Source organism: Chaetodon auriga, chromosome 2 (assembly GCF_051107435.1).
Source record: "Chaetodon auriga isolate fChaAug3 chromosome 2, fChaAug3.hap1, whole genome shotgun sequence".
Classification (NCBI taxonomy): domain Eukaryota; kingdom Metazoa; phylum Chordata; class Actinopteri; order Chaetodontiformes; family Chaetodontidae; genus Chaetodon; species Chaetodon auriga.
The window spans coordinates 31,424,466-31,452,310 of record NC_135075.1 but is presented as its reverse complement, the minus strand read 5'-3'; the positions used below and the strand labels follow the sequence as shown (position 1 = coordinate 31,452,310).

The 27,845-nt window shown below is 42.7% G+C and overlaps 1 protein-coding gene across 7 annotated transcripts; it reads right to left on the bottom strand.

Annotated features, from left to right (window-relative positions):
- Window positions 1-24: 24 nt before the first annotated feature.
- On the bottom strand, window positions 25-27,670 carry kcnq2b (potassium voltage-gated channel, KQT-like subfamily, member 2b). 7 transcript variants are annotated; one of them, XM_076746892.1, is made up of 19 exons: window positions 27,097-27,670; window positions 25,712-25,862; window positions 24,200-24,290; window positions 22,186-22,312; window positions 21,651-21,826; window positions 21,098-21,223; window positions 20,401-20,511; window positions 20,176-20,271; window positions 18,515-18,609; window positions 18,328-18,396; window positions 18,141-18,173; window positions 16,330-16,409; window positions 14,752-14,964; window positions 11,403-11,450; window positions 10,513-10,621; window positions 7,953-8,084; window positions 6,448-6,568; window positions 6,001-6,176; window positions 25-5,846 (listed from the first exon to the last, which is right to left on the bottom strand). In XM_076746892.1, exons 1-19 carry the CDS (start codon window positions 27,227-27,229, stop codon window positions 5,177-5,179), a joined length of 2,757 nt encoding a protein of 918 aa, XP_076603007.1. In that variant the 5' UTR covers window positions 27,230-27,670; the 3' UTR covers window positions 25-5,176. The 7 variants fall into 7 exon arrangements, 6 of the variants coding, with proteins under 6 accessions (XP_076603007.1, XP_076603015.1, XP_076603025.1 ...); XM_076746900.1 differs by having other exon boundaries at window positions 18,141-18,170; XM_076746910.1 differs by lacking the exon at window positions 11,403-11,450.
- Between the last annotated feature and the right edge of the window lie 175 nt (window positions 27,671-27,845).

Genomic DNA, 27,845 nt, shown 5'->3' with positions numbered 1-27,845 from the left:
TAACAACACTGAGAGGAGACAGAGGATGGTTAAAGGTTTTAATATTGAAATACAATCAAACAGGCAACGTTCTGAACAAAGATCCATTTTGTGTTTCAGTCTGAGCTGCAGAAACAAGATTAAAGACTCATTTGTACAGAGTTGTGTTGATTTAAAACCTTTTAACACAGTTTGATTTTCATTGGACCGGACAGACTGAAACTGTTTGTATTTGGCAAAATATTATCAGGTTGTTTAAATAAACTTCTACATCGTGTTCAAACAATAGACTGAATATTTAAACACAAAAATCATTTTACCCCTGAAAAACCTTCATTGCAAAAAAGACTTTCTTTCTTTGTAAGGAAACAGCATCTAGGACTCCGTGGTCTCCATGAAAACAGCAAATAATGCGTCTTTACATTCAACCTTATGTGGGTCAACAGGCAGCAGGTCATCAGCCAATCAAAGGACAGCTGATTGATCAGCTGATAAGACATACATATGTTTTATAAAACAAACACTTACAGTCTGTCCATCTTCATCCTGATCATGAAAGCTCAGAACTACAAAGTCACCTTTGAAAACCTTGTATCTACGGTTTGTGGGGGTGGGGCTTACAAACTTTAGCTTTTTAGCTCCACTGCAGCTCAAAGTCAAAGTCAAGAGCTCAGGTAGAAAAAGAGGCTCTTATTTTGGTAAGATAGTGTTATTTAGGTTTCCTGAGGTGACGCTGATCATCCCGGCTGTTTCTGTTCTCAAAGACTCTTCCGTATTGTTCCAGTTAAATGACACAGTGACAGAAACTTAATCAGCTGTTGGGATTTATTAATGAATACTAACTATAATGGCCGTGATGATTACATCATACATACACACGTCTTATGACACAAAGAGCTGTGTTCATGTCATGTAGGCTTTGGTAATAATCAGTTTTTGATTCATTAATACGTCACCATTCAAATCTTAACTGACAGTTTATGAAGCCACTCCAATGTGGCGCGATCATCCAATCACAGCTTAACAATTTTAACTCGGCTGCAGGTCTGTCTGGAAATTAATTTTGAAGGTTTGTGCCATTTAATCAACTTTCCAAAAACATAACAGTGAAAGGAGAAGGTATGGATTAAAGGGTGTGTTTATGTGTTCTAGCTTACGCTACTAATGTTAGCATGGCAGGCTAACTAGCTTACTACTCACAAGCTGAGCCAACTACTGTACATTAATTCTGTGGGGTTACAGGTTACTTTGATCATCAGTCCTCATCCTCAGCAATGTTTCTTCTGTAAAAGTGGAGCAAATTTTGTTTTGTAGCTTACATAAATACATCATTTCAGTTACAATAACCTTGTTTCTGTCAACACATTTTGAACAGCATTTTGAAGTATTGCAATTGACAAGTTTCATGGAAGCGGCAAAACTAAAAAAAAAAAAAAGTTACTCAAAGCAGTTTTTGCCCTTTTCAAAACAGAGTTAATGAGGTTAATTAGAGATGGAAGTAAGTTCTGATTTAGCAAACATTTAACTCACATGACTGATCAAGTGTTTCCACCGTGAAAGAAGATGGCTGTATTCCAAACTGCCTACTGCATAGTACCTACAAACCCAGTTTTTCATAGCAGGACGCTAGGTTTAGCCAGTTTCTGGTTTTGGACAGCTGAAGTTAACGCTACTGTGCAGGTTCACCTTCTGATCTAAAAAAAAAAGAGAAATTATAAATGTGGATTTTCACGATTTTCAGGAAGAGCAACGTTTACCTGAGAGATGGTAACAGGTTAACGTGTTTTGTCACATGACTTCACTGCAGAGATGAGTTTGGGCCTGTCCTCTTGGTGTTTCTACTGCTTCGGAAAATTGGCAGAATAATAGTGTGATGAAGGTTAAAACTCTTTTGTTGGTGGTCCTGGCTTTCCTCAGTCATTGTTGCTGCAGTGGTTTGGGGGCCTGAGAGGTCAGCAGGTCTGTGAGCGGCACTGACCGGCTGGTTGCTAGCTCCCCCCATAGGAGCTAATGGGGCTACTCAGAAAACACTGGAGCACTTTTTCAATTCATCACCAATTTTCATGAGAGTTTCAATATTCGAAATCTACACAATTGATTTCACGTTGATTACAACAAATTTCTGAAAACTTTCCGGTTGTTGGCCCGGCTGGTTGTTGTGATGCTCTAGCACTTTGTACTGGAGGGCACAGTATTTGACACAGACTGCTCCAATGCAGACTGAAGGTTTTTTGCGCATACTGAGTACTACATGCTGCATTTTGGCCAAATCAGTACGTACTGCTAGAACAGTAGGTGGTTTCTAATACAGCCACTGTTTCTGCACTGAGATATGAAGAAGTAGCTGTTTCCACAGATTAAAACATGTCATCACACCACACAGATCTGATGTAACCTTTCTATTAGTACATGAAACAAACAGAAATGATGTATTTCCACCGGTTTCCTGCTTTTCTTTTCTACATTTGAGGTTCTACTGATGCTTTTTTCCGTATGTTATCTTACCAAGGTTATGAATTAAAAATCAAAATTTTTGCAGTAGGACTAACTAGCTCAGCAGTCTTTTAACTTGGTATCATGACCTGGGACCTATTAGCTTGATAATCAGTCTGTTTGCATGCTATCACACCTGGGATCTGTTAACTTTAGCCTCAGTCTGTTAGCATGGTATCACAACCTGCGACCTGTTAGCTTTTCGATGAATGCAATTTCTTATAGTAATGATACCTGAAGGCATCAGCACATGTTGCAATACTTCGAGGTACTAGATGTTAGCAAACAGTCAGGGAGGATGGGTGTGTTTGTTTGTGCTGATAATGGCTGAACAGCGCATTAATTGCCTTTGAGTGTTTCGAGTTTTCTGGAGGTCTGAGCACATGTATCCTGAATGGGTCAACATGTCAAAGTTTTATCCAAAGCACAAGAAGCAACAAGCATCCCTAGCATGTTCAGAACTGTGATAGGTGTGGCAGCCAGCACTATGATAAAAAGAAATGTCCTGCTTTCCTGCCTTTTAAGTGGCATAAGCAAGAACATTGGGCACAATTGTGTTGCTACAAAACACTGAATAAAGTCACAAAGTACTAGATAGTTTCAGTTTCTGGGGGGCATCAGTCAGGCAGGAAGCCTGGAAAAAAGGGTTGTTACTTGTTACTCTTCACAATGGAAATGCACCCCTGACCTTTAAGACAGGTACACAGGCGGATATGACTGTCATACGTGAAAAGACATTCCTGACACCTACAGACTGGGTCCTGCAGACACACCTTTTGGGGGCAAGCTCAGATGTAGAGGCTGGTTCAGAGCCAATACTGTCTTCAAAATTAAAGAATACACATGATTTGCGATTTGAGGAAAAAGCAGCAATTTGCTCAGTCGCCCAGATGCTGTTACAATGGGTGGAGTGAAGAGACTGGCGCATGTCAGCATTGTGTTTAAAATGAGTGGCCTGCTAAAGACAGAACCAATTAAAATCATTCTCTGGGAACATGCTCAGCGATTCGCAGTGCACACGGATAGATGCAAACCACTGTCATTTATGCATCTATTAAAGAAGGAGATGCACCGGTTGGAAAAGGAAGGAAAGTGACACAGCCCACAGAGTGGTGTTTGGCCATAGTTGTGGTCCTAAAGTCAAACAGAAAAGATATCGCATGCTGTGCAGTCCGAAGGAAACTGAACCATGCAATTAAACAGGAAAGGTGCCGTCTGTACTACCCACAATAGAGGAAATATTTGCTCCAAGGGTCTAAAGTGTTCACATCATTAGACACCAACAGTGGATTTTACCAGATTCCCCTGCATGAGGAAAGCCACAAACTAACCTCTTTTAGCACTCCTTTGGGAACTATGCCTTCTGCTCCCATTTGGAATGTCAAGCATACCAGAAATCTTCCAGTGGAAAATGGCAGAAACCTTACAGGGGCTGGAAGGAAGAGAAGTCTATATGAACGACTTACTAGTTCATGGAAAAACTGAGGAGATCTATGAGAGACCTCTGGAGCAGGTGCTAAAAGTGATCGAGGAAGCTGGCCTCAAATTGAACAGAGCTTAATGTAAGACAAACAAAGACAAAGTCGGAGACTTGAATGAGCAATTCGAATGGATGCATCTCAGTTGCCATCTCAGTTTTGACTTGTGTGGAATTAAGTAATTCCACACAAGTAATATTTGTATAAGTAACCTTTGAATGACATGCTTAAATGTATTAAATTGTTGATTAATTTAGAATTGATTTCAAAATTCTGTAAATATTGGCTACATGGGCAGATAGACATATTTAATCATTATCAACTGGAAATAATCAATATAAATAAATTGTAAATATATAAAATATTTTGTGAAACTTGTTTGAATGGACAAGAAGGCTGAAAAAACTGTTTGCAGATTCTCTGTTTTCACCTGAAGAATATCCACGACACATTTTTTTAGGAATCCACTTTGGGTGTATGATAGGGATTTTTGTTGAACAGTTACTTCCAGAGAAGTTTCATCTGAAAGCTCAGGATGACTCTGTGTTTCAGCTCTGGACAGGACATAGAGAGAACAGAAAACAAAACCAACAGTGGGCATGGTGATGTGTCAGTCTGTCAGATGTGTTGTTCCCATCATGCCTTGTGTCAGAAACACAGAGAATAACTTGTGAGTTGTGATTATGTGATGCTGACAATAGTGTTTAAAAGTCTTGAACATGGAATCAAGCAACCAATCAGGTGTGAGCTTGTCCCAGCAGTGAACCAATCAGTGACAGTGAGAACAAACATTTGCTGTACAGGTTAAAACATTTCACATGAATGAAACCATAAAACCTGGTCTCATTCCCAGGTAGTCAAATATCGCTGCTTTGCCACGCCCCTCAGCGTCTCACGCAGATGCACACAATGCCCTTTAACGTCTGTATGAGGTGCACCAGGCTTTCAACTAACTCCACTGTAGCTTGTGCATCTGTATGAGAGAACAAGGAGCATGACAATGCAGCATTTGACAAACTGGGAGTGACAGCAGGTTGATCCACCATGACACCCGGTTTGCCATTCAAAGTTCTCATGATGCTTCGCTCTGTAACCAGCTGGTGTTTAAAGTCTTTGACTCTGTCTGTTAATTTGGATCTGTTTCACTTCACAGTTACATATTTTTCATTCACATTTTTATGATTATTTTAACTGTTCTGCTGGTTTAAGTTCCAGTTTACCTTCGACTACTTGTTTCCAGTCCAGGCCCGGTCTGAATGCGGTGAGGGGGCACAGAGCTCCGAGTCGGAGTCCGACTCTCCCTCTGCAATGTAGGGTTGGACAGTAGCACAGCGGGCTGCGCCTGCACCTTCACCTCCTCCGCCTCCTCCTCCTCCTCCTTGGTGGTCTCCTAGGTCAGCGGAGGAGGAGTAGAAGCCATTGTTGAGGAAGTCCAGATTCTCTCTGGACTGGGAGATAGAGAAGCCGCTGAAGGAGCGCTCCAACTCCTCATGGTCCACCGATGGGATAGAGATGGAGGTGTCACTGTCCTGCTTCACCTCCTCCCCTCCTCCTACTCCTCCAGTCCTATTGGCCCCCTCTCGTCCCCTCTCTGGTCTCTCTGCCCCCCCTCGGTCTCCGGTGCTGTGCCGGTTTGATCGGTTCCCTCCATGTCTCTCTCCAGCTGGAGGAGGTGGGAGTCGAACCAGTGACCCATCCCCCACTGGACTCGGGGTGTTGCCATGGCTACACTGGGGAGGGGGCTGGGCATGCTGGTGGAGCTGGGAGCTGATCGGTTGCCAGGATGTGGAAGGCGGACAGCTGGGGGCATTGTAGTTCCTGTGTCCAGTGGAGCTGCTGGAACGGACCATCTTCGTCACAAAACGAGTCTTCTCAACATGGTCACCAGGTAACACCCTGCACAACATGTTAACAACATGAAAACATCTGAACATCAACATGTAAATAACAAGAAAACACCCAGCCAATAACAACAACATGTAAACAACGTTAACAGCAGATGGTGGTCTGATACTGGTTTCATGGTTTTTCACTAATAGTAGACACTGACTGCAGGATCTTGGAAATTGACTGGCTCTTCTCCAGCTGATCCACCGGACTGTGGTAGGGTGGGGCTGGGTCCGGCTCCTTGGAGCCAAAGTAGGCATCAGTTTCAGCTTGAGGGATTCCCATTCGCTGGATGTAGATGTTAACCAGGAAGTCCAACTTCCTCTCCATAGACAGGACCTGAGGGACACAAGACCAGCTGAGGACCAGTCAGATTCAAGACTGAAGCTGCATTAGATAAACCAGCAGGTTTAGAGTTCACTAGCCTTCAGCTCTATTGTATGTTTACTCTTGTTGTTCTATCCTTACTTTTGTTCTCTCCTGTCCAGAACTTGCTTGTGATGTATGAAAATCTCTAATGTACATCGCTCTGGATAAAAGTGTCTGCCAAATGACAAATAGTAATTGTTGTAATTGTATTTGTGGTGACAGACTGGTGGCCATTGGTTACCTGTTTCTCCACCTTCCCTAACCGTCCCATCATGCTAGGGTCCTCAGGAAGCTCCTCACTGGCTGCTTTGGGACGATCTTTGTCTGCAATTGGTGTTCCTCTGCCAACAATCTGATCCACCCTGCCAATCAAGGGACAGCACAAGTCAAACTCTGAGCTCCAACACTACGACCTCACACAAAGTTAATCAATAAAGTTTCAGCCTGAAGCTGCTGAAGCTGTGAAGATTAAATATATTCTAAGTGAAGTGCTGGTCTGAAAACAGAGAAATACTTTCAGCTTAACAGCAGTTTCCTGAAGTGTCTCTGAGTCCATGTGTTCATCTCCTTTATCCAATCATTCATAAAGTGGTGAAGCTCAATCCATCCTCACCCATGAACAACTGAGCATTTCCAGGATGCCCCTTTCATACCCAATCATGATACTATCTGAGCATTCCACAACTTTCCCAGTCTTTGAAATGTGTTGCTGCATCAGATTCAGAATAACAAAGCTGATGAGCTCAAACATTAAATACATTGACCATTCAACCAATTGAGCATGTGTCAAAAAGGTAAAATGATTTGTTTTAGCTGAGACTAAAGTCAGCAGGAGTTTGTTGCTTTGCAGCCCAGTTGTTTCATGTTATTGGTTGTCAGAGATATCAGCTGGTTCCACATTAAACAGTAAATCTGTTCGGTTCCTTTTGTTGACTCTTCACCTCCTGAAACTTCTCACCAGACACCTGAAGGAGTTTCACCTCAGCAGCAGCTTCAGAGGTCAGAGCAGCTTTCCTTCAGAGTAGGAACATGCTCAGTGTTTGTTCTTTAGCTTTAATTTCACTTCACACGGTTTCACATTTTAAAGCAGAGAGCTGAGAAGCTGCTGGAGCTTCAGCTTCAGCTCAGAGGTTCTTGGTAACGTCCACCATGATGGTCAAATCACACAGACTTGTCCTGCAGCTCGTCCAGTTCAGCATGTTTGTAGCAGTGAGACCTTCCTCATTACTGTGACACACACTGGTTTGATTTTACTTCAACAGAAAAATGTTTGTCCATTTCTCTTGGAAAGCACAATGCTCCACATCTACTTGTGTTTTCTTGACAGTCGCCATGATATACTGACATGATATCAACCACTACATTCGTGTCGCATTCAGGGACCACTTGAAATAGCATTTCTACTACGTGCTGTTATTTTCTATTACCTCTGAAAAAAGTAATTGCTTTCTTGTATTTTTGAATTATCTCACAGGCCATGTCTGGCCCAGAGGCTGGAGGTTCCTCCTCCCTGGTGATGCTGAAGCAACTTAAAATATAAATGGTTAATGCACTGCATTTATATGGCTCTTTTCTCATCTTACCAAACCACTCAAAGTGCCGTTCACACACACATTGATACACCAGTGGCAGAGGCTACCATGCAAGGGCCACCTGTTCATTGGAGACACTCTCACAGTATTGGGAGCAATTTTGGGGTTCAGTATCAACATGCTGGGGTCAGAGGTCATAGGTTAGACATCTTACCTTGACTGAAGGTTCTTGATGCGAGCGAGCATGTCCAAGTGTCCAGCTGAATACTGTTCAATCACATCCATGACATCATAGGGACGAAGACTCTCCTTAAACTTCCTCTTAGATACCATGAAACGCATGATACTGACAGAGAGAAAGAAAACAGGAAGTCAGTGGACACCCAACCTCCGATGGCTGGGAGGACCTCAGGTGGTCTCAGGCAGTAGTAGTACTGGTGTGGTGAATCTAGTCTGGACTGATCTCTGTAGACTTTATTCATCTCACATACCTACAGCCTTCTGAGACCTTCCTCTGACGGTGGGTCAAGACTGACAGAATGAAATGATGGATCCATCTGAAATGAGTTTCCTTGGCAACATGTCTGGACTCAGCCTTAGAAGCAAGGTGAGAGGTTCGGAGGAGAGCCACTGCTCCTTCATGTCATGCAGTGCACGAGTGACTTCATCATTCCCCATGTCAACAGCAAAAATATCAAAAATGTTAAGAAATATATATTTGTGACTGGCGGTGGCTGGATCTGAAGGCTTAAAGTTGACTCTACACATCAATCAATGTGAATTTATCTACTGACTGTCAACATTAACTGACCCAGACTGGAACAGACTTGGTCCAACTGGGTCCAGCCGTCATCGCAAATCAGATTCATCATCAGTCCTACTGTGTGGCCCAACTATAGTTTGCTGCTTTGTCACTTATCCTGGACTAGGACCATCATCAAGAGTGACAGATAATGGATGGATGGAACTACAGTCCTCAGCCCAGACCAGCAAACACAGAACCACAGATAAAGTACATTAACACTACAGTTTTGGACATACATTGTTTGTGCTGAGGGTTGCTGGTCCTCTTGGAGAGTTTTGGATTTGATTTGGAGCTACTGTTGTATTGTTAATCCAGAATCTGGTTCTGACACCAGACTGTATAAATTAACTTTACAGAACAGGATCACTGTTGGAGACCTGCGGTATGCAGAAAAGTATTGCTACAGATCTGGGGTCGTAAATTCCTAAATCTTTCTCATGCAAAGACTCACTTTTAGTGACAAAATTCTAAGAAAATTCTCAGAATGACAAAGTTTTCTCAGAATTTCCCTTCAGAGATGAGACTAGATCCTGCTAGACATCAAAGTTCTCCACAGAGCATCTCAGGCCTTTAGAGATCTCCTCAGGAGACAAACTGTGAGGAGCAGTGAGGAGGACTTTGAAGCGGCTAAAGGGTTTCCGTAGCAGGGGAGAAAATGGTGGAAAGAGGAAGAGAAATCTTCTTCAGACGCTGAATGACAGAGAGTTAATGAACCTCCACAGATCAGACAGTGCAGGGATGATGTTTGTGCTCCATCTCATCTCCACCAACACAAGAACAGCAGAAAGGAAAGAGATGCAAACACTCAGATATCTGACAGCAGCAGTGATGATGACTTGGGTCTGTCTCCACCTTCATCAGCAGAGCCATCGCAAACATTTACTTTTCACAGCTGAATACTGAAGCGCAGTTCATCTCTTGTCCACCAGGTGTTTCTACCTGCAGGTCACTAAAGGTCATTCATGGCTCAGCTGCCTCCTGCTGCTGTGATTGGTGCAGAGTTCTGTCAGTTAACAGCTGCTTCAATAAGCTGGACAACAATCACACAGACTGATGGAAGCTGAGACATTTTTCCTCGTTAAAGACCATCACATAGATCACATGCTAACAAAATAAACAGAACAGCTACCACCTTGTGAACAGGTGAGTGTGCAGGTAGACCTGTGATTTCAAACATTCTGTGGACTTCTTTAAACATTCATGACATCAAACAGTGACACCATGAACAGAGGCTGAACTGAACGATCAGGCCCATCGAGTTCACCCTACATCATCACCAAGAACGCCTTATTATCAACCAATCACACATTTTAAAAAGATGAGTCACACCTGGTGAGGGGGCCGACCACGCCTCCTCACTGAGGTCAGAGTTCAGTCTCTTTTTTTGCTCAGAGTTGCTCTAAGAATTTTCCTACATCACAACTAAGCTACGACTTCTTGCTAAAAATGTTTGGGCTAAGTTAGGAGCTCTCTGAAGACTGTCGGAAGGTTTGTGAAAATGGCTGCTGGAGCTGACTCTGCTTATACCACACCAGCAGGGAAGCTGTAAGAGGACCAAACAACACAGCTCTATAGGACAGACACCACCACGGACAATAATAATAATAATAATAATAATAATAATAATAATAATAATAATAATAATAATAATAATAATAACCAAAGACTGTCTTACCAATGACAGGAGCTTTAGTGGTAGACAAAAGAAAACAGTGAAACAACAAAAAACAATGAAGCTAACTGGAGGTCAGACTGACTGGTCTTACCCAACATCTGATGGTGACCTTTGATCCTGGGGTGAACACAAATAAATAAAAAAATAAAAAATAAAAAATAATGTGAATAAAAAGCAGAATGAGTTCAGTGGTTAATAACTGGCAAATAAACAGCGAGTAAAGCAATGAATGATGAGCAGATAAACTGATGAAACATAAAGATTTTCTGAATGAAGAACACAAGCAGTTCATACCAGATGGCTCTGATGGTGACCTTTAACCCCGGGGTCAGATCCTGAGGGACAAACTCACAGTGGCAGCTCTTGTTGTCATCGGCCATGTCTTCTCCTGGCAGGCTGGCCTCTGAAACAACAACATTTTGTCATTCAGTGCACCTTACCTGAAGCACATGGAGCTGCAGCAGAGACCTGAAAAAAGTTCAGCTTTGACATGTCCTGATCATGGCCGGATTAACCCGTTAAGGGGCCCCTGGGCAAAAATGTATTGTGGACCTGGACTGACTTGCTGCACCCTGAACATGTACCCTCCTTCATCCAAGTTCACATTAAGTGCAACCAGATCTTCTGAGCTGAAATAATACTGAATATGTCTTTGTTTCATCATAATTTGATCAAGCACAACTATTTAGGTAAATGGGGGGGTGGGGGCTGAGTCTTTGGTTAGAGGGTCACAACACACACACACACACACACACACACACACACAAACACACAAAAGAGCAAACTGGGAAAATGGGACCAACTAGATATTGATTTGCTGAAAGTGTGACGAGCCAAAGAAAGGGTGAGTGTTTGTGTCACTGCACCATACAGCACTGTGATCAGGTGCTTTAACATCACTGCAGCAGTTTAGTCAATTTTAAAACTGATCTGCTGAACAAATCTAACTGATTGGACCTGTTTTTAATGAAAAACAGGCCCGTTAATGACCGTCCACTAACCAGTGACGAACAAGTTGCATTTCCTGTAACTTTGCCAAAACGAAAGCATCCCGCTGGTTCACCAGTGCAAAGCATTTATATACTTGTGTATTCATGTGTGTTAGTCTGAATGTGTTTTAATGTGTGTGTGTGTGTGTGTGTGTGTGTGTGTGTGTGTGTGTGTGTATTAGTGCGTGTGCTGACCTGGGGAGCTCTTCTGTCTGAACTCTTCATCCTGCATCTCTATCAGCACTACATGAGGGGGAAGAGGAGGAGACAAACCTTCATCAGAGGAAGATTAACTCTACTCATCATTATCTCCATCATCATCATCAAGGGCGGAGCTATTCGTTTAGCTTAGCACAAAGACGAGAAGCAGGGGGAACTGTTAGCCTAGATTAGCACAAAGACTGGAAGTAGGAGGAAACTCTTAGCATAGCTTAGCACAAAGACAAGAAGCAGGAGGAAACTCTTAGCATAGCTTAACACAAGGACAAGAAGCAGGGGGAAACTGTTGGCATAGCTTAGCACAAAGACAAAAAGCAGGGGGAAACTGTTGGCCTAGCTTAGCACAAAGACTGAAAGTAGGTGGAGACTGTTACCCTATTTTAGCACAAACACTGGAAGCAGACCATGAAGACATTCAACAACTTTAGTTCACAACAGGATTTCATAGTGCAGCTCCAGCTCAGAATCATGGGAGTTGTAGTCGTTGTATGCAAGCAAAAAGGCTTTCAGAACCAGTTAAAACTTTGGACTTTCTCCTTCTTTCCGTTCTTTCTATCCTCCCTCACATCCATCTCTGCTTCGCCAGGTACTTGACATTGTGAAGTTGGTTTTATTTGATGTAAATTCTAAACATCATGTCTGAGGTGTTAAACTGTAACATTCTGCGATGCGACAAACAGTATAGATTATTGTCCTCTCCTGCACACTGCAGGACTGACAAATGTGAATGTAACTTATATTGTCTCTGTGATAACAGCAGTCACTCAGCTTAGCAATACAAAAATAATAATAATAACTTTGTTTGCATAAAGTGTCTTTCATGCAAAGATGCAGCCCAAAGTGCCCAACCAAACATGATCAGATAATAAAAAACAAGATGTAAATGAATTTATCTAATATATTATTAGTATTAAGATGGTCATGCAGTTGGTCAACAAAAACTCTTCCCAAGAAGTTCACGGATAAAAGGAAGATTTGAATTAGGTTAGCTTGGCTTTTCCTTAAAAATGATGCAATTTAATAACTGAGACTCATTTAAACTGAAAGCCAGAGATGGGTTCTAGAGAGTGTTGAATGGAGAAGAGGAGTTTGGGTTTGTCTTTCTTTTCTGACAGCCTTACTGTAAATTCTCATGGGAGACTTTAAGAGGTACAAAGTGGACATTAATTGACTTTTCAGCCACTGTCTCTTGGCCTTGTGACTGTCTCTTTTTAGTTGACAACAGCAGCAGTTTTCCAAGGTAATTTGTGACCTACTTGTTTGATCTGGGGAGCAGTGGTGTCACAAAAAAACCTACAACATGAAACCACTGAGCTACAAAGCAATGAGCTCATCATCATCATCATCATCATCACAACTATCTGACATCAGACGTCTCAACAGAGAAGCAGTTCCAACCATCAGAGACATTAACTACAACTGCTATATACAATTGCACAATAACTTTACACACTCGTCACTTTTCTTTTGCACATAATCCTCAGTCACATATATCACATACACACACACACACACACACACACACACACACACACACACACATACATATATATATGGTAGTTATTTATCCTGACACTTTTAATATGTCTTAGTACTGTTCAGTAGTTTTTTACCCATGTTTTTACTTTTAAACACTTGTTATTTCATTTTATCTTTGCTGTTGTATGGTTGTTTTTACCTTAATATTTTTGGACACACTGTGGGACTGTGAGAAACAACGTTTTGATCCCTCTGTATGTCCTGCACATATGATGTAACTGACAACAAGTTGACTTTGACTTTGACTCTGGTATCAAATCCTGGATGTCCCAAAATTTCACTAAATTTAATGATGATAAATCTAAAGTCATTCTATTCAGTCCCCCAAATTCCATCAGCTCTTTTGGTGCTGGGACTCTAGCAAATATTGATACTAACCTCTGTTTTGATGATCAAGACAAAGTGTTGTTCAGTCATGTTTCTTCCAACTCAGGTTAATCACTAAAATTAGGCAATTTTATCAATTGGTGTTACAAAAAATTGTATATGCTTTTATCTGCAGCTTGATTACAGCAGTGCACTTTACTCAGGTATCAGCCAGGACCCCCTCCCCCATCTCCAGCTGGTACAAAAATGCTGCTGCTCTACTCAATGGAAACGGAACAAAGAGGCACGATCACATCACTCACCCACATCATCACATCACTCTGTGTTTGCATGCCTACATGGACTCCCTGTTAGATATTGAATTGAATTGAACATTTTATTGTTTACTTTAAGGCCTTAAATGGTCTTGCCCCTAAATACATTTCTGATCTGCTGACCTGGTCTGTGCCCACTTGACCATTAAGATCCATGGATGGAGCCCTGCTGGTTCCTCCCAGTTCACGCTTTGTGATTGAGGCTCATCAGGCTTTCGCTATGAGAGCCCCCATACTCTGGAACTCTCTGCCTACTGAACTAAGACACATCAAGTCTCTGGCTTCTTTCAAATCTCAGCTTAAAACTTTTATTTTGTGAAAGCTTTTGGAAATGTTTGATATATTTTTACTTACACTGTTTATTTGACCTTATTCACTTCATTTTATTGTCTTAGCTTCCTCCGTGTTCATGTCCTTTTTTATCATTTTATCTGCCTTATCTGGTTTTATTTTTTGTTTTGTAAAGCACTTTGTAACATTGTTAAGAAAGGTGCTATATAAATAAAGTTTATTATATATTATATAATATTATATATATTATATATGTCATTAGTAGTTTTCTCATACGAATACTAGTTGGAGATTAGTGGAGACTCATTGTGATGCTAGCTGTGAACTGACATACTAAGCTGTCCACTTGTGATCAGACCTCCCAACACATGTTGACACCAGATGTAAGTAGGACGAGAGAGAGGCGGCTACATCAGAGCCAAAGTAGCACATTTTTAAATTTGACCAATGGCAACATGCAGATTTTTTTCCTTGTTCACCAATCAATTGGTTGAATAGAAGATCGAATTTAATTTTTTTTTTGGTTGACAAACAGCATACATCGGATATAAGCCTCTGAGAGTCGGAAAAATACACAGGAAACAGAAAGATGGAATTTTCTCTTTTTTCTTTTAATGCATCTTTAATAGATGTGTACCAACAAAGAAAAAGAGTGTTTTAACTAAGTTTATCACAACCAAGGAGCATATGCAGATGCTCTGACCCATGATTGCGGAACACATGACATGACAGGACAAATCCTTTAAGTTTTGGGCACTCTCGTTGTTCTGCAGTTGTGGATCTTAAAGCTCCACCTGGAGGAGTTTTGATCTACAGGCGGATTGCTGTGAGTACTTTCTACCTGACCCTCTTACCCTCAGAGTTTTGCCGGGACGCAGCTCCTCGAATCCTGAAGGCCTGTCGGCTTCTGCTACGTTCTCCGAAGCTCCAACTCTTCGGAACCTTGCTAGGACTGTCCTCCAGACTGGGCTCCATGCTCGGGGAACGTCGCACAGCCTGGACACTCCCCAGGCCTCCAGGACCTCCGGGGACTCCATGAGCAACACCAGGGCCGACTGTAGGAACCACTAGAGACAAGAAGGAAAGAAGGAGGTCAAGAATGGGACACACCAGAATCAGAACCGTTATTTCTGCTCTGTCCTGGTTTGTCCTGGTTCATGCCAGTCCAACAGCCTGCAGGTTTTCATCAAAGCCAGATCCAACAGGAGCTTGTTACAGTCTGTTCCTGTCTGGTTAAACGCTCATTAAAAAGGTAGATCATCCATCTGATTCTATTTGATTGGTGGGAATACGGGCCTACAAACTGTTGGGTCACTACAGACCAAACTAAACCAAAGAACCTTGCACCTGTCGTGTTACTGACATGAGGCTGAAACAACAACAAAGACTCTTAAGTAAAATGTATAAAAGCATGGATGCAGCCTCCAGGTCTGAAAGGTGAAGCTAATACAGAGGTACCTTACACTTGCATTCTTTTTAATGGCTAGCAGGCTGCAACTCCACTGGTTGCAAAAAGGAGTCCACTTTTATGTAAGCTTAAGAGAAAATGACCCTACTTCTCAATTGACTTATTACTTCAGTTAATAGTTTCCTAGTGAGATTATGTTCTCAACTGCAGGTTTCAAGTTCTTCAATACAGCATGATGATTCTGTAAATTATGGTCCCATTGACAGTAAAATAGGCAATAAAGCATTGTATGCTTTGGAGCAGTGGTTCTCAACTGGTCTGGGACCCACCATCACCCCTTAATGACAATTCATGACTCAAGCCATGACATGAATAGACTCCATAAAAAATCCCCATCAAAATAAAAGCACAGAATTTTTTTCTTAACATTTTTCTTTTGCCCAGGCCCGCGACCCACTGAAAATGGGTCCACGACCCACCAATTGAGAATCACTGCTTTAGAGTGTGGCTCCCTTATAATTGATAAATCTTTACCATTGTGACCTGTCAATCGGGATAGAGGCCTAGCAATGCGTATCCACAGCATTGTCTACATTTAAGAAGCTGTCAACTTGTTTTTGTGTGTTGTCTGTGTTTGCATCCCAGAACTTTGACCCTTTCACAGTTAATGTGAATTATGGATGCACCTTGCTAACCAATCTTGCTACCACTAGCATTAGCTGTGCTGTAACCCGTCATTCTTCTGCAGCTCCACCCTCTCATGCAAATATGGTCACTTCTGGCTCAAAGAAACCAAGGTGGCTTGGCTTCAAAATAGTAGCCCACAAACTCCAATGTGTTGTCATGGTGGCAACATCCAGTACTGAACAGAGAACCTGGAGGATCAGGGGGATCGAACCTGAGACCTAATCTGATCCACTTTTCATCTCCCACACCACAGGGAACATTAACTCTTGAGTGTTCCCTATGAACTCTTCAACAACTGCAACATTTCAAAACATTAAAAACTGGTTGTAACACCCACCATGCTGGGGAGAACCTTTCCCTTTGGTTCCTGAACTCCGGGGAGATGAGAAGACCCTCTCCTTCAGACTGACCTTTGGACTGCAGGGACAAGAGACAGACAGGTTCAATTAGATCTAAAAAGTTTTGGGGTCAAGCAGAAGTCAAGGAGAAAAGAAAAATACAAGAGATCTTTGTTGTTCAGACTGGCGGTACATATATGTGAGATTAATTTTTTTATCAGAAGAAGGATGGTGGTGGTGTAACAGCTGGGCAACTGTCAAGCAGCAGAGTGCTATTCCAGCCGCATTTGTGGCGACTAAACTGCATACTTAAAGCCAAAATCTGATCTTTTCCTAACCCTAAACAAGGTCATTTTTTTGTGCCTAAATCTTACCAGACCATAACCACACCATTGTCACAACATAAAATTGAGATATAAACATACACAAAGTTTGAACACAAAGAAAAGGAAAGTTTCAATGTGGTTTCTCTGGTTTGCAGAAATGTACAGAGTACAAATATAAAGTAGGTCCTGAATCTCCTTTATTGCAAATGCATCCTCCCTATTTGCTCCCTTTATCCAAACATGTGACATTTCAGCCTTCCTGTCCATAATCTCTGTCTGGATGTGGGATTCCTGCACAACAGGAACACAAGAACACAACAGTAAATTACAACAACAGGGAAAGGTTCGGAGTACCAGGCCATCCTGGAGTCTCCAGGTGAGGAATGATAGAGAAACATTAAGGGAGATTGACATGAAGAGCCTGCCTGATCTGAACATGAGTGGTGTTATTGGACTTCTGTGCTGGTCATAATAAGCAACATGCTGGAGCATAAGACAGAAGTGTACCATAGACCAAAGATCAGTGATTGACTTTGTAGTCTTTTCATCAGCTGCTTTTCTTGGACACTCAGTTTTCTTGGGGAAAAATGAGGCCCCTTGTACAGTAAAGATACAGGGTTTATCACTGTGGGATCACTGTGACACACTTTTTGATGAGCTCATCATGCTAAAATGACATATGTACCATCATAAAACACTGGTGGTGGGTCCATTTGCTTTCACACTTCAAACTTGTCCAGGGTTCGACTGAAAGTGAGCCAAGACCACCCTTTCTTGGTGATCCACCTGTTTTGTCCTGCATCCAAGTGTGATTGCTGTGCTCGCCCAAACGAACCAATGTTTGGGGCCTGCCATTTCAAAACAGCTGTTCTAAACGAGACGTCTGAATGCACCCAAAATTTGAATCACATATTGATTCCACATGTGACCAGGGCAAACAAACGCCAGCCACACTGTCTCGTGTTGGTTCTGCTCAAAACTGACAAATTTCAGACAATAAATTTTCAGGTTTTTTAAAGACCTGGGGATATAATGAATCATCTAACATTAGAGAAAATGAGATATGCCGCCTGGGGCAGTGCAAGTAAATTGTGCACTATATAGCAGCCTGTCTTAGTTTATGGAGAAAAAAAGGGGATTTTTTTGTCATTCTGTCTTTTTTGATGATTCTGTCCTTTATGTGTTTTTCTGATTTTTAATTATGTTTTTCAATCATTTTTTAAATTCTATCTTTTTTGTAACTGTCTTTTTTGAAATTACGTCATTTTTATTAACAGCTCAAACTGCAGACAGATGGCCAAAATTTCTGACCACCAGAAATCCAACTGATCATCCAAGAGCTGGTCATTGATTGATCAGGTGATCGGGCGAGTCTAAAATTAGTCGAGGGTGATTGATTCTGGGCTAAAAACAGACTGACTCTGTACAGAGTCTGTCTGGCTTTAGTTGACATTAAAGACTTATTTGTAGAACTGGACACTAACCCAGGAGATGGTTCAGGCTGGACATCCTTCCTGCTGACAGACAGACAGAAGAAAATGAGTCTGACTTTACTAAATGTTAAATGATACAAAAATGTGAAGCTGATTCCAATCAAGAATACTGCAGATGTTGTAGCTGCAGTAGTTTGTGTACTTTGTAATTTGATTTCCTGTATTAAATGTTGCAGACCTGAATGACAGTCCTGATTTGTTCTTGAGGTTCCTCAATAAATCCAACTGATTGAGGGGTGGAATCAACCTGGAGAAACACACAGAGAGATTTAAAATTTTTATACTATTATAAAAATTCTTATAAATTGTAGAAAAGAATAAAGAATCATTTTAGAGTGTCTGTAGGTGGACTGGCGGACCCTCACCTGTACATGGGGACAGAGACGGTCCTCTCATAATAATCCCACGTTGAAGTCAAATCAGTTCGGCTTAGGTTTGTGGCATAAACCCTCCAGGCCGCCTGTAGAAACAGACAGCAGATGATTGTTTCCATGGGAACTGCGACAAATTACATGCTGATGCAGAGCAAGAAGGAACTTGTCGACTACGCTGGTTTTCACAATAAAAGCTTTCCATCTGAAATTATGTCAAAGTGTTCTGTTGAGTATCCCTGAACTGCCAGACTTGTGTGATTTTAACATCACCTGCCATGGTCAGTGATTTTAATGCCATCTGGAGCTCATGCATGGGTCATTTTTCAGCTACACAATACATCTGTGAAGATTCTCATTCATTCAGGTCATGGTAATTCTAAGTGCTTCTAAAGGCAACTGGACTTGTTTGTGGTTCTAGAAGACGTTTCGCCTTTCATCCAAAAGGATTCTTCAGTTCTAACTGACTCATAGGGAGGGATGAATGTTAGAAACTGTTGATTATTGGATGATAAATGTCCAATCAGTGGATTTGGTGTCACTGTCTGACTGGGAACAAACTGTTTCTGTGTCTGGTTGTTTTGGCGTTCAGTGATCTGTAGTGCCTGCAAGGGGGCAGAAGTTTGAACAGGTGTTCTCCAGGATGTGAGGGGTCTGCAGTGATGCTTCCTGCCTGTTACTCAGTCTGGAGTTGTGTCAGTCCTGAATGGAGGGCAGGTTGGCACCAGTGATGTTCTAAGCAGTCCTTGTAGTCCTTACAGTCTGTTCTTGTCCTGTTTGGTAGCAGATCCAAACCAGATGGTGGCAGATGTGCATAGAAGAGAATGAATTATTCCTATGTAGAACTGGATCAGCAGTTGAGGCAGGTTGAACTTCCTGAGCTGACACAGAACGTTCGTCCTCTGTTGTCCTTCTTGATGATTGAGACCATGTTTGAAGTCCACCTTAGGTCCTGGGAGAAAGTGGATCCCAGAAACCTGAAGCTTTAAACAGTGGACACTGTTGTTGAGGGTGGTGATGGGGTAGTGTTGAGGGGCTTCTCCTGAAGTCCATAATCATCTCCACGGTTTTGAGCATGTTCTGCTGCAGGTTGTTCTGATGCACTAGAGGACCAGCTGTTCCACCTCCCGTCTGTATGCAGACTCGTCACCATCTCGGATGAGGCTGATAAGCCTTGTGTCATTTGTAGACTTCAGGAGTTTAACAGACGGATCTCCTGAGGTGCAGTCTTTGGTGTGGAGGGAGAAGAGCTGGGGGAAGAGGACACATCCCTGAGGGGCTCCAGTACTGATGGTCCAGGTGCTGGATGTGATTTTCACCAGCCTCAAGTCATCACAAAAAATAGTGTAAGATGTCACAGTGTCAGTGAGTTCATCCAGATCTGTTGCAGCAGCCTCAAAAACACTCCAATCAGTGCAGTCAAAGCACCTTTCATATTGTGTAGCGGTGCTCTAGTGTGTTATGTCTTGAGGAAATTTTGGGGTATCTGTATATTAAAGAATATGGTGTAGACCTCCTGTATATGAAAAGTTTCACGAGTTAACTTCTGTTGTGATTTTACTCTGTATAAATAAAATTTAACTGAATGATATGTGATTCATGTTTGTGTTCAGATTTGACAGAGTTTTGACCCTGGGATCAGAGTCTGGGTTCACCTGAATGAGTCCAGCTGCTGGGTTCCGCCTCTTTTCAAAGTGTTTCTGTCTGTGCTGTTCCTGAACCTTCAGAGCAAAGCCAGAACCCAGGATTCCCTGACAGACAGACAGACAGACAGACAGACAGACAGACACACACACACACACACACACACAGGTAGGCAGTGAGCTGGGTTGAACCAGGTGAAGGTTCACCTGTCTCAGGTAAACATTAGAGAGACTCACAGCAGGCAGAGCAAAAAATGAAACTCCGATCAGAGTGAAGGTTGCAGCCAGCAAGCGTCCATTCCAAGTGATTGGGAATTTGTCTCCATAACCAATGGTTGTCAAGGTGATCTGACAGAGACAGACACAGACCAATCAGATCGTCCCATCACTGAGGAGGAGACAGTGGCTTTCTCAAAACAGATTACACCAAGTTCAGTGCAATTTTACAGAATTTTCATACATCTGCTGTGTAAGAATAATTCAAAATAAAATTAAATGTAATATAGACACTGCTAGTTTTCATGTAAACGTACTGATTAGTGTGTAAATGTGTTAATATCTGTACATACAGAACCCAAGTCTCCACAGACACTCTGCTGTTAAACTATCCAATAAAAACATGAAGCTTCACTTCACCTTCACACAAGCTCAATATTAGATTTAGAGCCGGATACCAAACTTTAGCTCCCAAAAGTTACTTTATCTTCTGGTTCAAACTATACAGAGACGTCAAAGCCAAAGAGCTGCTAACCTGCATATTTTTCTTTTTGATTTACAATCAAAGGCATTCACATTATTTTGTGTCCTGTTAGTAGCTAGTACAGTACAAGACTCGGTGGTAATTAAATCCCCCAAACCTACCAATGTTATTCCAGTACTACCTGTGCCATAACACCTGTCAGGGTTAGTGTATTATTTATGTGTACTGTCTCACCAGTCCCCACCAGAGGGCATCTGCATATGTCTCAAATTGTTCATTGTCTTCTTTTTCGGCCAAATAAACGAGGAAACTGGCCAGAATGAGACACAAGAAGCCGATATACCACGCTGTGATCAACTCCTGCAGAGGGAAAGAGACGTTACCATGCAGTGTGTTTGAGAGAGAGAGGGAGAGGGAGAGAGCAAGATTAAGATAATAAGAGAGTCATGAACAGCAGTTAGACTGAGAAACTGGAGGACAGAGCAGTAATCAATATCTCTGATTAATACAGTCCATGATAAATGAAAGCAAGATGTGAAGCAGTTGAAATATCAGCTTTATTGTGATTGCTGAAAGAAACAGAAAATTTCAGCTGAGGCTAACATGTCCGAGATAGTTGAAGCATGTGAACTGTAAGAAGTTGAAGTGTCAGTTGGTTTGCAAGTTGTGACAGCAGTTACAATGCCAGTTGAACTCAAACAGGTAAAGATAGTTCAAGTTACAGTTTTTTGTTGGCATTGACAGCACTTACTGTGACAGAAAGACAGACAGGTATATCCCATATTACCTTGCTGTGGGCGTAGACAACTGATCCCAGCAGTTTCCAGGTTCCTCCCCGGCGGTCCATCCTGATCATCCTCAGAATCTGAAGGAAACGAAGCGACCTGATAGCTGAAGTGGCGAAGACATTCCCCTGAGTCCCTGCAGCCAACACTGAGATGGACGCTATCAAAACCATGATGTCTATAGACCAGTCAGAGAGACAAACAGGAGTGTGTGAGAGAGATGGAGAGATAGAGAGAGAGCACACCTGTCTGCAAACTCACCTGTCTGTAGTCTCACACTTTCTGTGTTCAGAGAGAAACCAAGGTGAATTTCAGCCCATATCTTTCACATGAATTTGACTGCTGGCCCAAACAAATGATGTACTGACTGACCATTTAGTTAACAGTGTTTCTGTGACTGATCTCAGGTCTGTACCTCTCGTCTCTGTTCGTTGTCTGTGCACTGAGTCTGTAATTGCCTCTAACATTCACAGCATGTTTTGTCCAAACTCACCTGTCTCATAGTAGATGAAGTGTTGTTAAAGTCATCACACTCACCGATGACACAGAAAGGTTTTCTGGCGAATTTGAGTCGTCCTCTCCATCCTCTGTACCGACAGCAACAACCCGCAGCCCAGATCCTCACCATGTACTCCACCCCGAACACCACGATGGTCACCACTTCCTGTACAACAACAACGACAACAACACACTGTTGGAAACTAACCATGGAACCATGGCTGCACCTAATGATTATTTCCATTGTCAATTAATCTGATGATTATTTTCTCAATTAATCATTTAGTCTAAAAGACAAGATAAAAAATGATGATGTAGCCCATTTCTAACTTTGGTAAGGACATTTTTGACAGACAAAAAACACACAATTTCACAAGAGTAGAAAATTAGTGGACAATAAGATGGTGTTTGTTTAGTAAATGCTAATCCAAGATGTCTGTGGGCCCTACTGATTACATAACAGCTACACTTTGGTTCTTCATGTTGCCCTAAGACAAAGCCTGCCGAAACACGCTAATGTTCACAGGGGAGAAAATATCAGCACAGCTAGCTGTATTTGTTAGCATCATAATGAATAAGACCACAACGACATCAAACAAAACCTGCAACAAAAGCTTTATACCTGCATTCCATTCCAAAATCAGCATTTCTGTAACAAAAAACAAAAAACAAAAAAAAACGGACTTGGCAATCTGTAACACACACTGCTACTGTCTCAATGAGGTAACTGTACCGACCAAATTACAGTACTACAGGGTACCAATTCAATCTGTGCCAAATTTTGAAACCCGAGAGCACATCTGAGTGAGAGCGTAACTTAGATTACAGACAAAAGAGAGCGAGACTCTGTCACCCCCGCAGTCACCATGAGTCAGGGAAATAGACCACAGATCACAACACTCAAAGCTGGCCAAGGCAACACGTCTAACCTGAGGACACACCTGGTCAAACATCTAAAAGCTATGAAGTGCACCGTGTTTAAGAAGAAGAAGAAGAAGAAGAAGAAGAAGAAGAAGAAGAAGAAGAAGAATCGGGGGGAGACATTCCCCTTTATTTGTCACACACACATGGTCGGAAACACGGCACACGGAGGTGAAATTTGCCTTCCGCTTTTGACCCATCCTGGTCGTCCCTCCTCCGCGGCAGACCAGGAGCGGTGGGCAGCCAGACCGGCGCCCGGGGACCCATTCTGTTGCGTCACCATTGGTCAGGTGGTGATCTTCTTGCATGTTTTTAGTGGGGGTATATTTTTACGGAGGATACCCCAGGTGAACACGGGGAGAACATGCAAACTCCAGACAGAAAGGCCCTCCTCGAGCAGCAGGCACCGAAGGCATGGTGGAGGACCCGGTGCCCGCAGCGAGATTCGAACCCGGGACCTTCTTGCTGTGAGGCGACAGTGTTGCCACCGTGCCACCTTTGATTGCCTGATAGCCCCAAAGCAACCGCAGCTAACATTAGCACACCTGAAACTTTAGCAATGTTATGATGTACGACGTTAGCTTAGAATTTTTACAACTCTAGCAGGAAAGTGATGGGGAAACTGCAGGCTCAGCTGGACTACAGATGGGGCTGCCGTCAAGATGGGGATACAAGGCGGGAAATGGACTACATAGGATCTCTCATATTCTCCCATCCACAGTCACACATTAGTGGTGTCCATGCAAGGCAAAGGCCTTCAGGAGAAACTCAGGGCTCAGTGTCTTACTCAAGGACACTTGGACACATGGACAGGAGAAATTTTGAGAAATTTAGCTTGAAAAATGACTAAAATAGTAATCAATTGCGAAAATAGTTGTAGTTTGATTTTTTGCCAATCACCTCATCAACAGATAAAGACATGGTTGCAGTTGTACAACCAACTGGTGTGAAATCACCAAAAGTTCACATGCTTTAAACTGAGAAGTTTAAAAATATCACCACACTACATGCAAACCTAAAAATATCACAATGTACTGAGATATTCTTCAGACCTCAGATCAGTGTGTGACTCTCTGATCTGAAGGCAAATGAAGTTTTTTTTTTAAGAACATGAGTCATGCAGAGGCTTTACCAGAATGTAGAGAGCGTCCTCTGAACTCTTCTCATACTCTTTGATGGTGGAGAACACAGACAGAACCAGACAGGAGAACACCAGCAGGAACCTGGACAGAGAACACACATTGAACACACATCGACTCTCTGTTCCTGCTTTACTCTCAGGTTTCTGAAGACTGACCTCAGATCTGTGTTTCAGACTGACATCTGATCTGATCTGTCTTCACATATCGATCTGCAGTCTGGAGAGTGCAGTTAACTATCTATCTTTACTGATGTATCAAGATCACATCAATAAATAATCATCAAATTATTGTTTCAGAGTTATCCTAATTAATGTTAGGATTTATTCTGACAGGTCTCAGGTTGCTTAAATGATGAAATCTTTTTCGGATTTAAATTTTAAATCATGATTTTATAATCACATTTCTACTTATTTGGTGTTTTCCCATTCAGAGCATGTCTGTGGGTCATTTTTACCCTCAGTGTTGTTCTGCCAAATGTCCATGTCTGTTACAGACCAGCAACAGACATTCTTAGTGATGATGGATGGTGAAATCGATGGGCCTGATCATAGACTTCAGCCTCTGTTCATGGTGTCACTGTTTGATGTCATGAACGTTTAAAAGAATGTTTGAGATCACAGGTCTACCTCTACACTCACGTGTTCACAAGGTGGTAGCTGTTCTGTTTATTAGCTTACATTTGTTAGCATGGTGCTAATGTTAGCATGTGATCTATGTGGTGGTCCTTAACAAGGAAAAATGTCTCAGCTTCCATCAGTTTGTGTGATTGTTGTCCAGCTTATAGAAGCAGCTGTTAACTGACAGAACTCTGCACCAATCACAGCAGCAGGAAGCCGCTGAGCCACCAACGACCTTTAGTGACCTGCAGGTAGAGGCACCTGGTGGACACGAGGTGAACTGCGCCTCAGTATTCAGCTGTGATTGTTTGTGTGATGGCTCTGCTGATGAAGGTGGAGACAGACCACCAGTCTTCATTACTGCTGTCAGATGTCTGAGTGTTTGTATCTCTTTCCTTTCTGCTGTTCTTGTGTTGGTGGAGATGAGATGGAGCACAAACATCATCCCTGCACCATCTGATCTGTGGAGGTTCATTAACTCTCTGTCATTCAGTGTCTGAAGAAGATTTCTCTTCCTCTTTCCACCATTGTCTCCCCTGCTACAGAAACTCTTCAGCCACTTAAAAGTCCTCCTCACTGCTCCTCACAGTTTGTCACCTGAGGAGATCTCTGAAGGCCTGAGACGCTCTGTGAAGAACTTTGATCTTTAGCAGGATCTAGTCTCATCTCTGAGGGGAAATTCTGAGAGAATGTCATCATTCTAAGAATTTCTTCAAATTTCGTAACTAAGAGTGACTATTTGCACGAGGAAGGTTTAGGAACATACGACCCCAGAGCCTGTAACTTCACCAAGGTTAAAATATCATCAGGAATGAGTTAAATTAGCGTATAGTCATGCAGATAGGCAGGTGTATAGTCAGGTGTAATTGACAGACAGGTATTTACACATAGGCGTGGTAGATGAAGGCCCATCCTCGGGGTCTCTCCAGGACGTTGTACAGGAAGTTCTGCAGTCGTCTGTAGAGGGCATTTCGTTTTGGAGGTTTTTTTCCTCCAGAGACACTGCTGCGCTGCCGCCGAGGACCCTCCTCACCACCTGAACACAGGTGTATATTCACTGTCTTAGTATCATATTCACACACTGACCCTGACTGCCGAACTGTTCATGGTGTTTATGTCAATGTTGAGGCATCACTGTCACTTTGTTATAGTTTGTTTCTGCTTCTTTTCACCAGTCTAAAACTGTTTGTTTTATGAAACTGTTCATTCTATCAATCTCAGTCGTTGGACACATTTGCAGATCAGATTTCACCTCCTCCGTTTTTCAGAAATGGATGTGCACCTTTAATGTATGAAATAAATCAGTCCAGGATTTTTCTATACAATATTCTTATTCTAGCCCTCTGGACACCATCAAGGAGGTGGGTGAGAGGAGAATGTTAGCCAGGCTGACATCAATCATGGACGACCCATCCCACCCCCTGCATGAGACAGTAGGGGGCTTAAGCAGCTCCTTCAGTAACAGACTGCTGCATCCAGTCTGTAAGAAAGAAGCTACCACAGGTCCTTCATCCCAGCAGCTGTCAGACTGTTTAACTCCAGTATCATGTGATGTAGCGCTGTGTTGATGCTATCCACTTTCGTTTTGCACTACTGTTATCAATGCTAACACCTGCTCACATCATCCATTTCATCTGGAAATGATCCGGTCCGACTGGAAACATTTCCATCTGCCTTCACGTGTCCGTTATAGACTGAAATAATTAATTTATTCACACTTCTCCTCCTCCACCCCCACACCAGCGCACTAAAAGACACTCGTTCCAGTTCTCTCTATGGGATGAGTACAGGTGGGACCATTCCAGCCATGGAGGCCCCTCACCTTAAAAATCACTGCTCCGCCCCTGCAGTTTGTGCTGCTTCTAATCTAAGCGCAACACCACGAGCCAATCAAATTACAGCAAATCTGACAGGTTTACAGCAAAATATTTCCTCTTTAGATCTTATTGGTGAAAAAAGTGGTGGGGGGGTGGGGTGGGGTGGGGGTGTTTGTTTGTTTGTTTTGTTTTGTTTTGTTTTGTTTTGTTTAATCCTACAGGGTGAAACTGATCCAGAAATGTTCTGGGATCTGGTTCTTATGCTTACATTGATCAGATGAACCTGCTGATAATGTGAGAAGCTTAATAACAAACACACGCACACACACACACACACACACACACACACACACACACACACACACACTCATGACCGTGGAGCCGCGTTAACGGTAACGGTCTCCGGTAATCACCGTCACGGTCGGTCAGCTGTTGTGCGTTCGGGGTGTTTACCTGCTATGAGCAGAGCTCCGTCCCTGCTGGACTCAGTCCCCCCGGCCTCCAAACCCACGAAGCCGACCTTCAGCTTCTTCTGGTCGGCCTGCGCTCCCGGGAACACCCCGCCGTTCCGGGATTTCTGCACCATGACGGAGACGCGACCCGCACCGACCTGCCGATCTACTGCCAGCGCGGAGACAGGGCGCTGAGGCCGGCCAGGCCCAGCGGGAACATCGCTGCTGCGGAGCGGAGGAATAGGAAGAGGAGAAGAGGTGGAGATGAAGAGAGGGGGAGAGGGATGGAGGAAGATAAACCCGCAGAGAGGATGAACTGATCAGCAGTTTTTTTTCTCCTCACTGAAAGGAAATGGAATTACGTCACTGTCGGTTATTCATCAAACTGGCGTTTAAAAAAAAACATTGATCAGCTGATCAGTTTAATCAGAGCCAAGAAACAGACACAGCAGAGAGATCAATGCTCATCACCACGGTAACTGCTTAATCTGAAGGTGGTAACCGTGACAACCAGAGGGAGAGACAGGTGGACTGTGAAAAGCAGCAGCCCAAAAAATGACAGGAGGAGCAAGGAAGAGGAGGAGAGGAGGAGGAGGGAGCAGCAGATGAGAGGGTAGCACCCTGACAGGCTGTGACATCACAGTGAGGAGCTGTTTTGATTGGCTCATTCAATTTATAAATGATAAATGTTCATGTCTGATGGTTTGTTATGAGGAAGGCATGATGACATCAGTCACCAGAAGACCAATC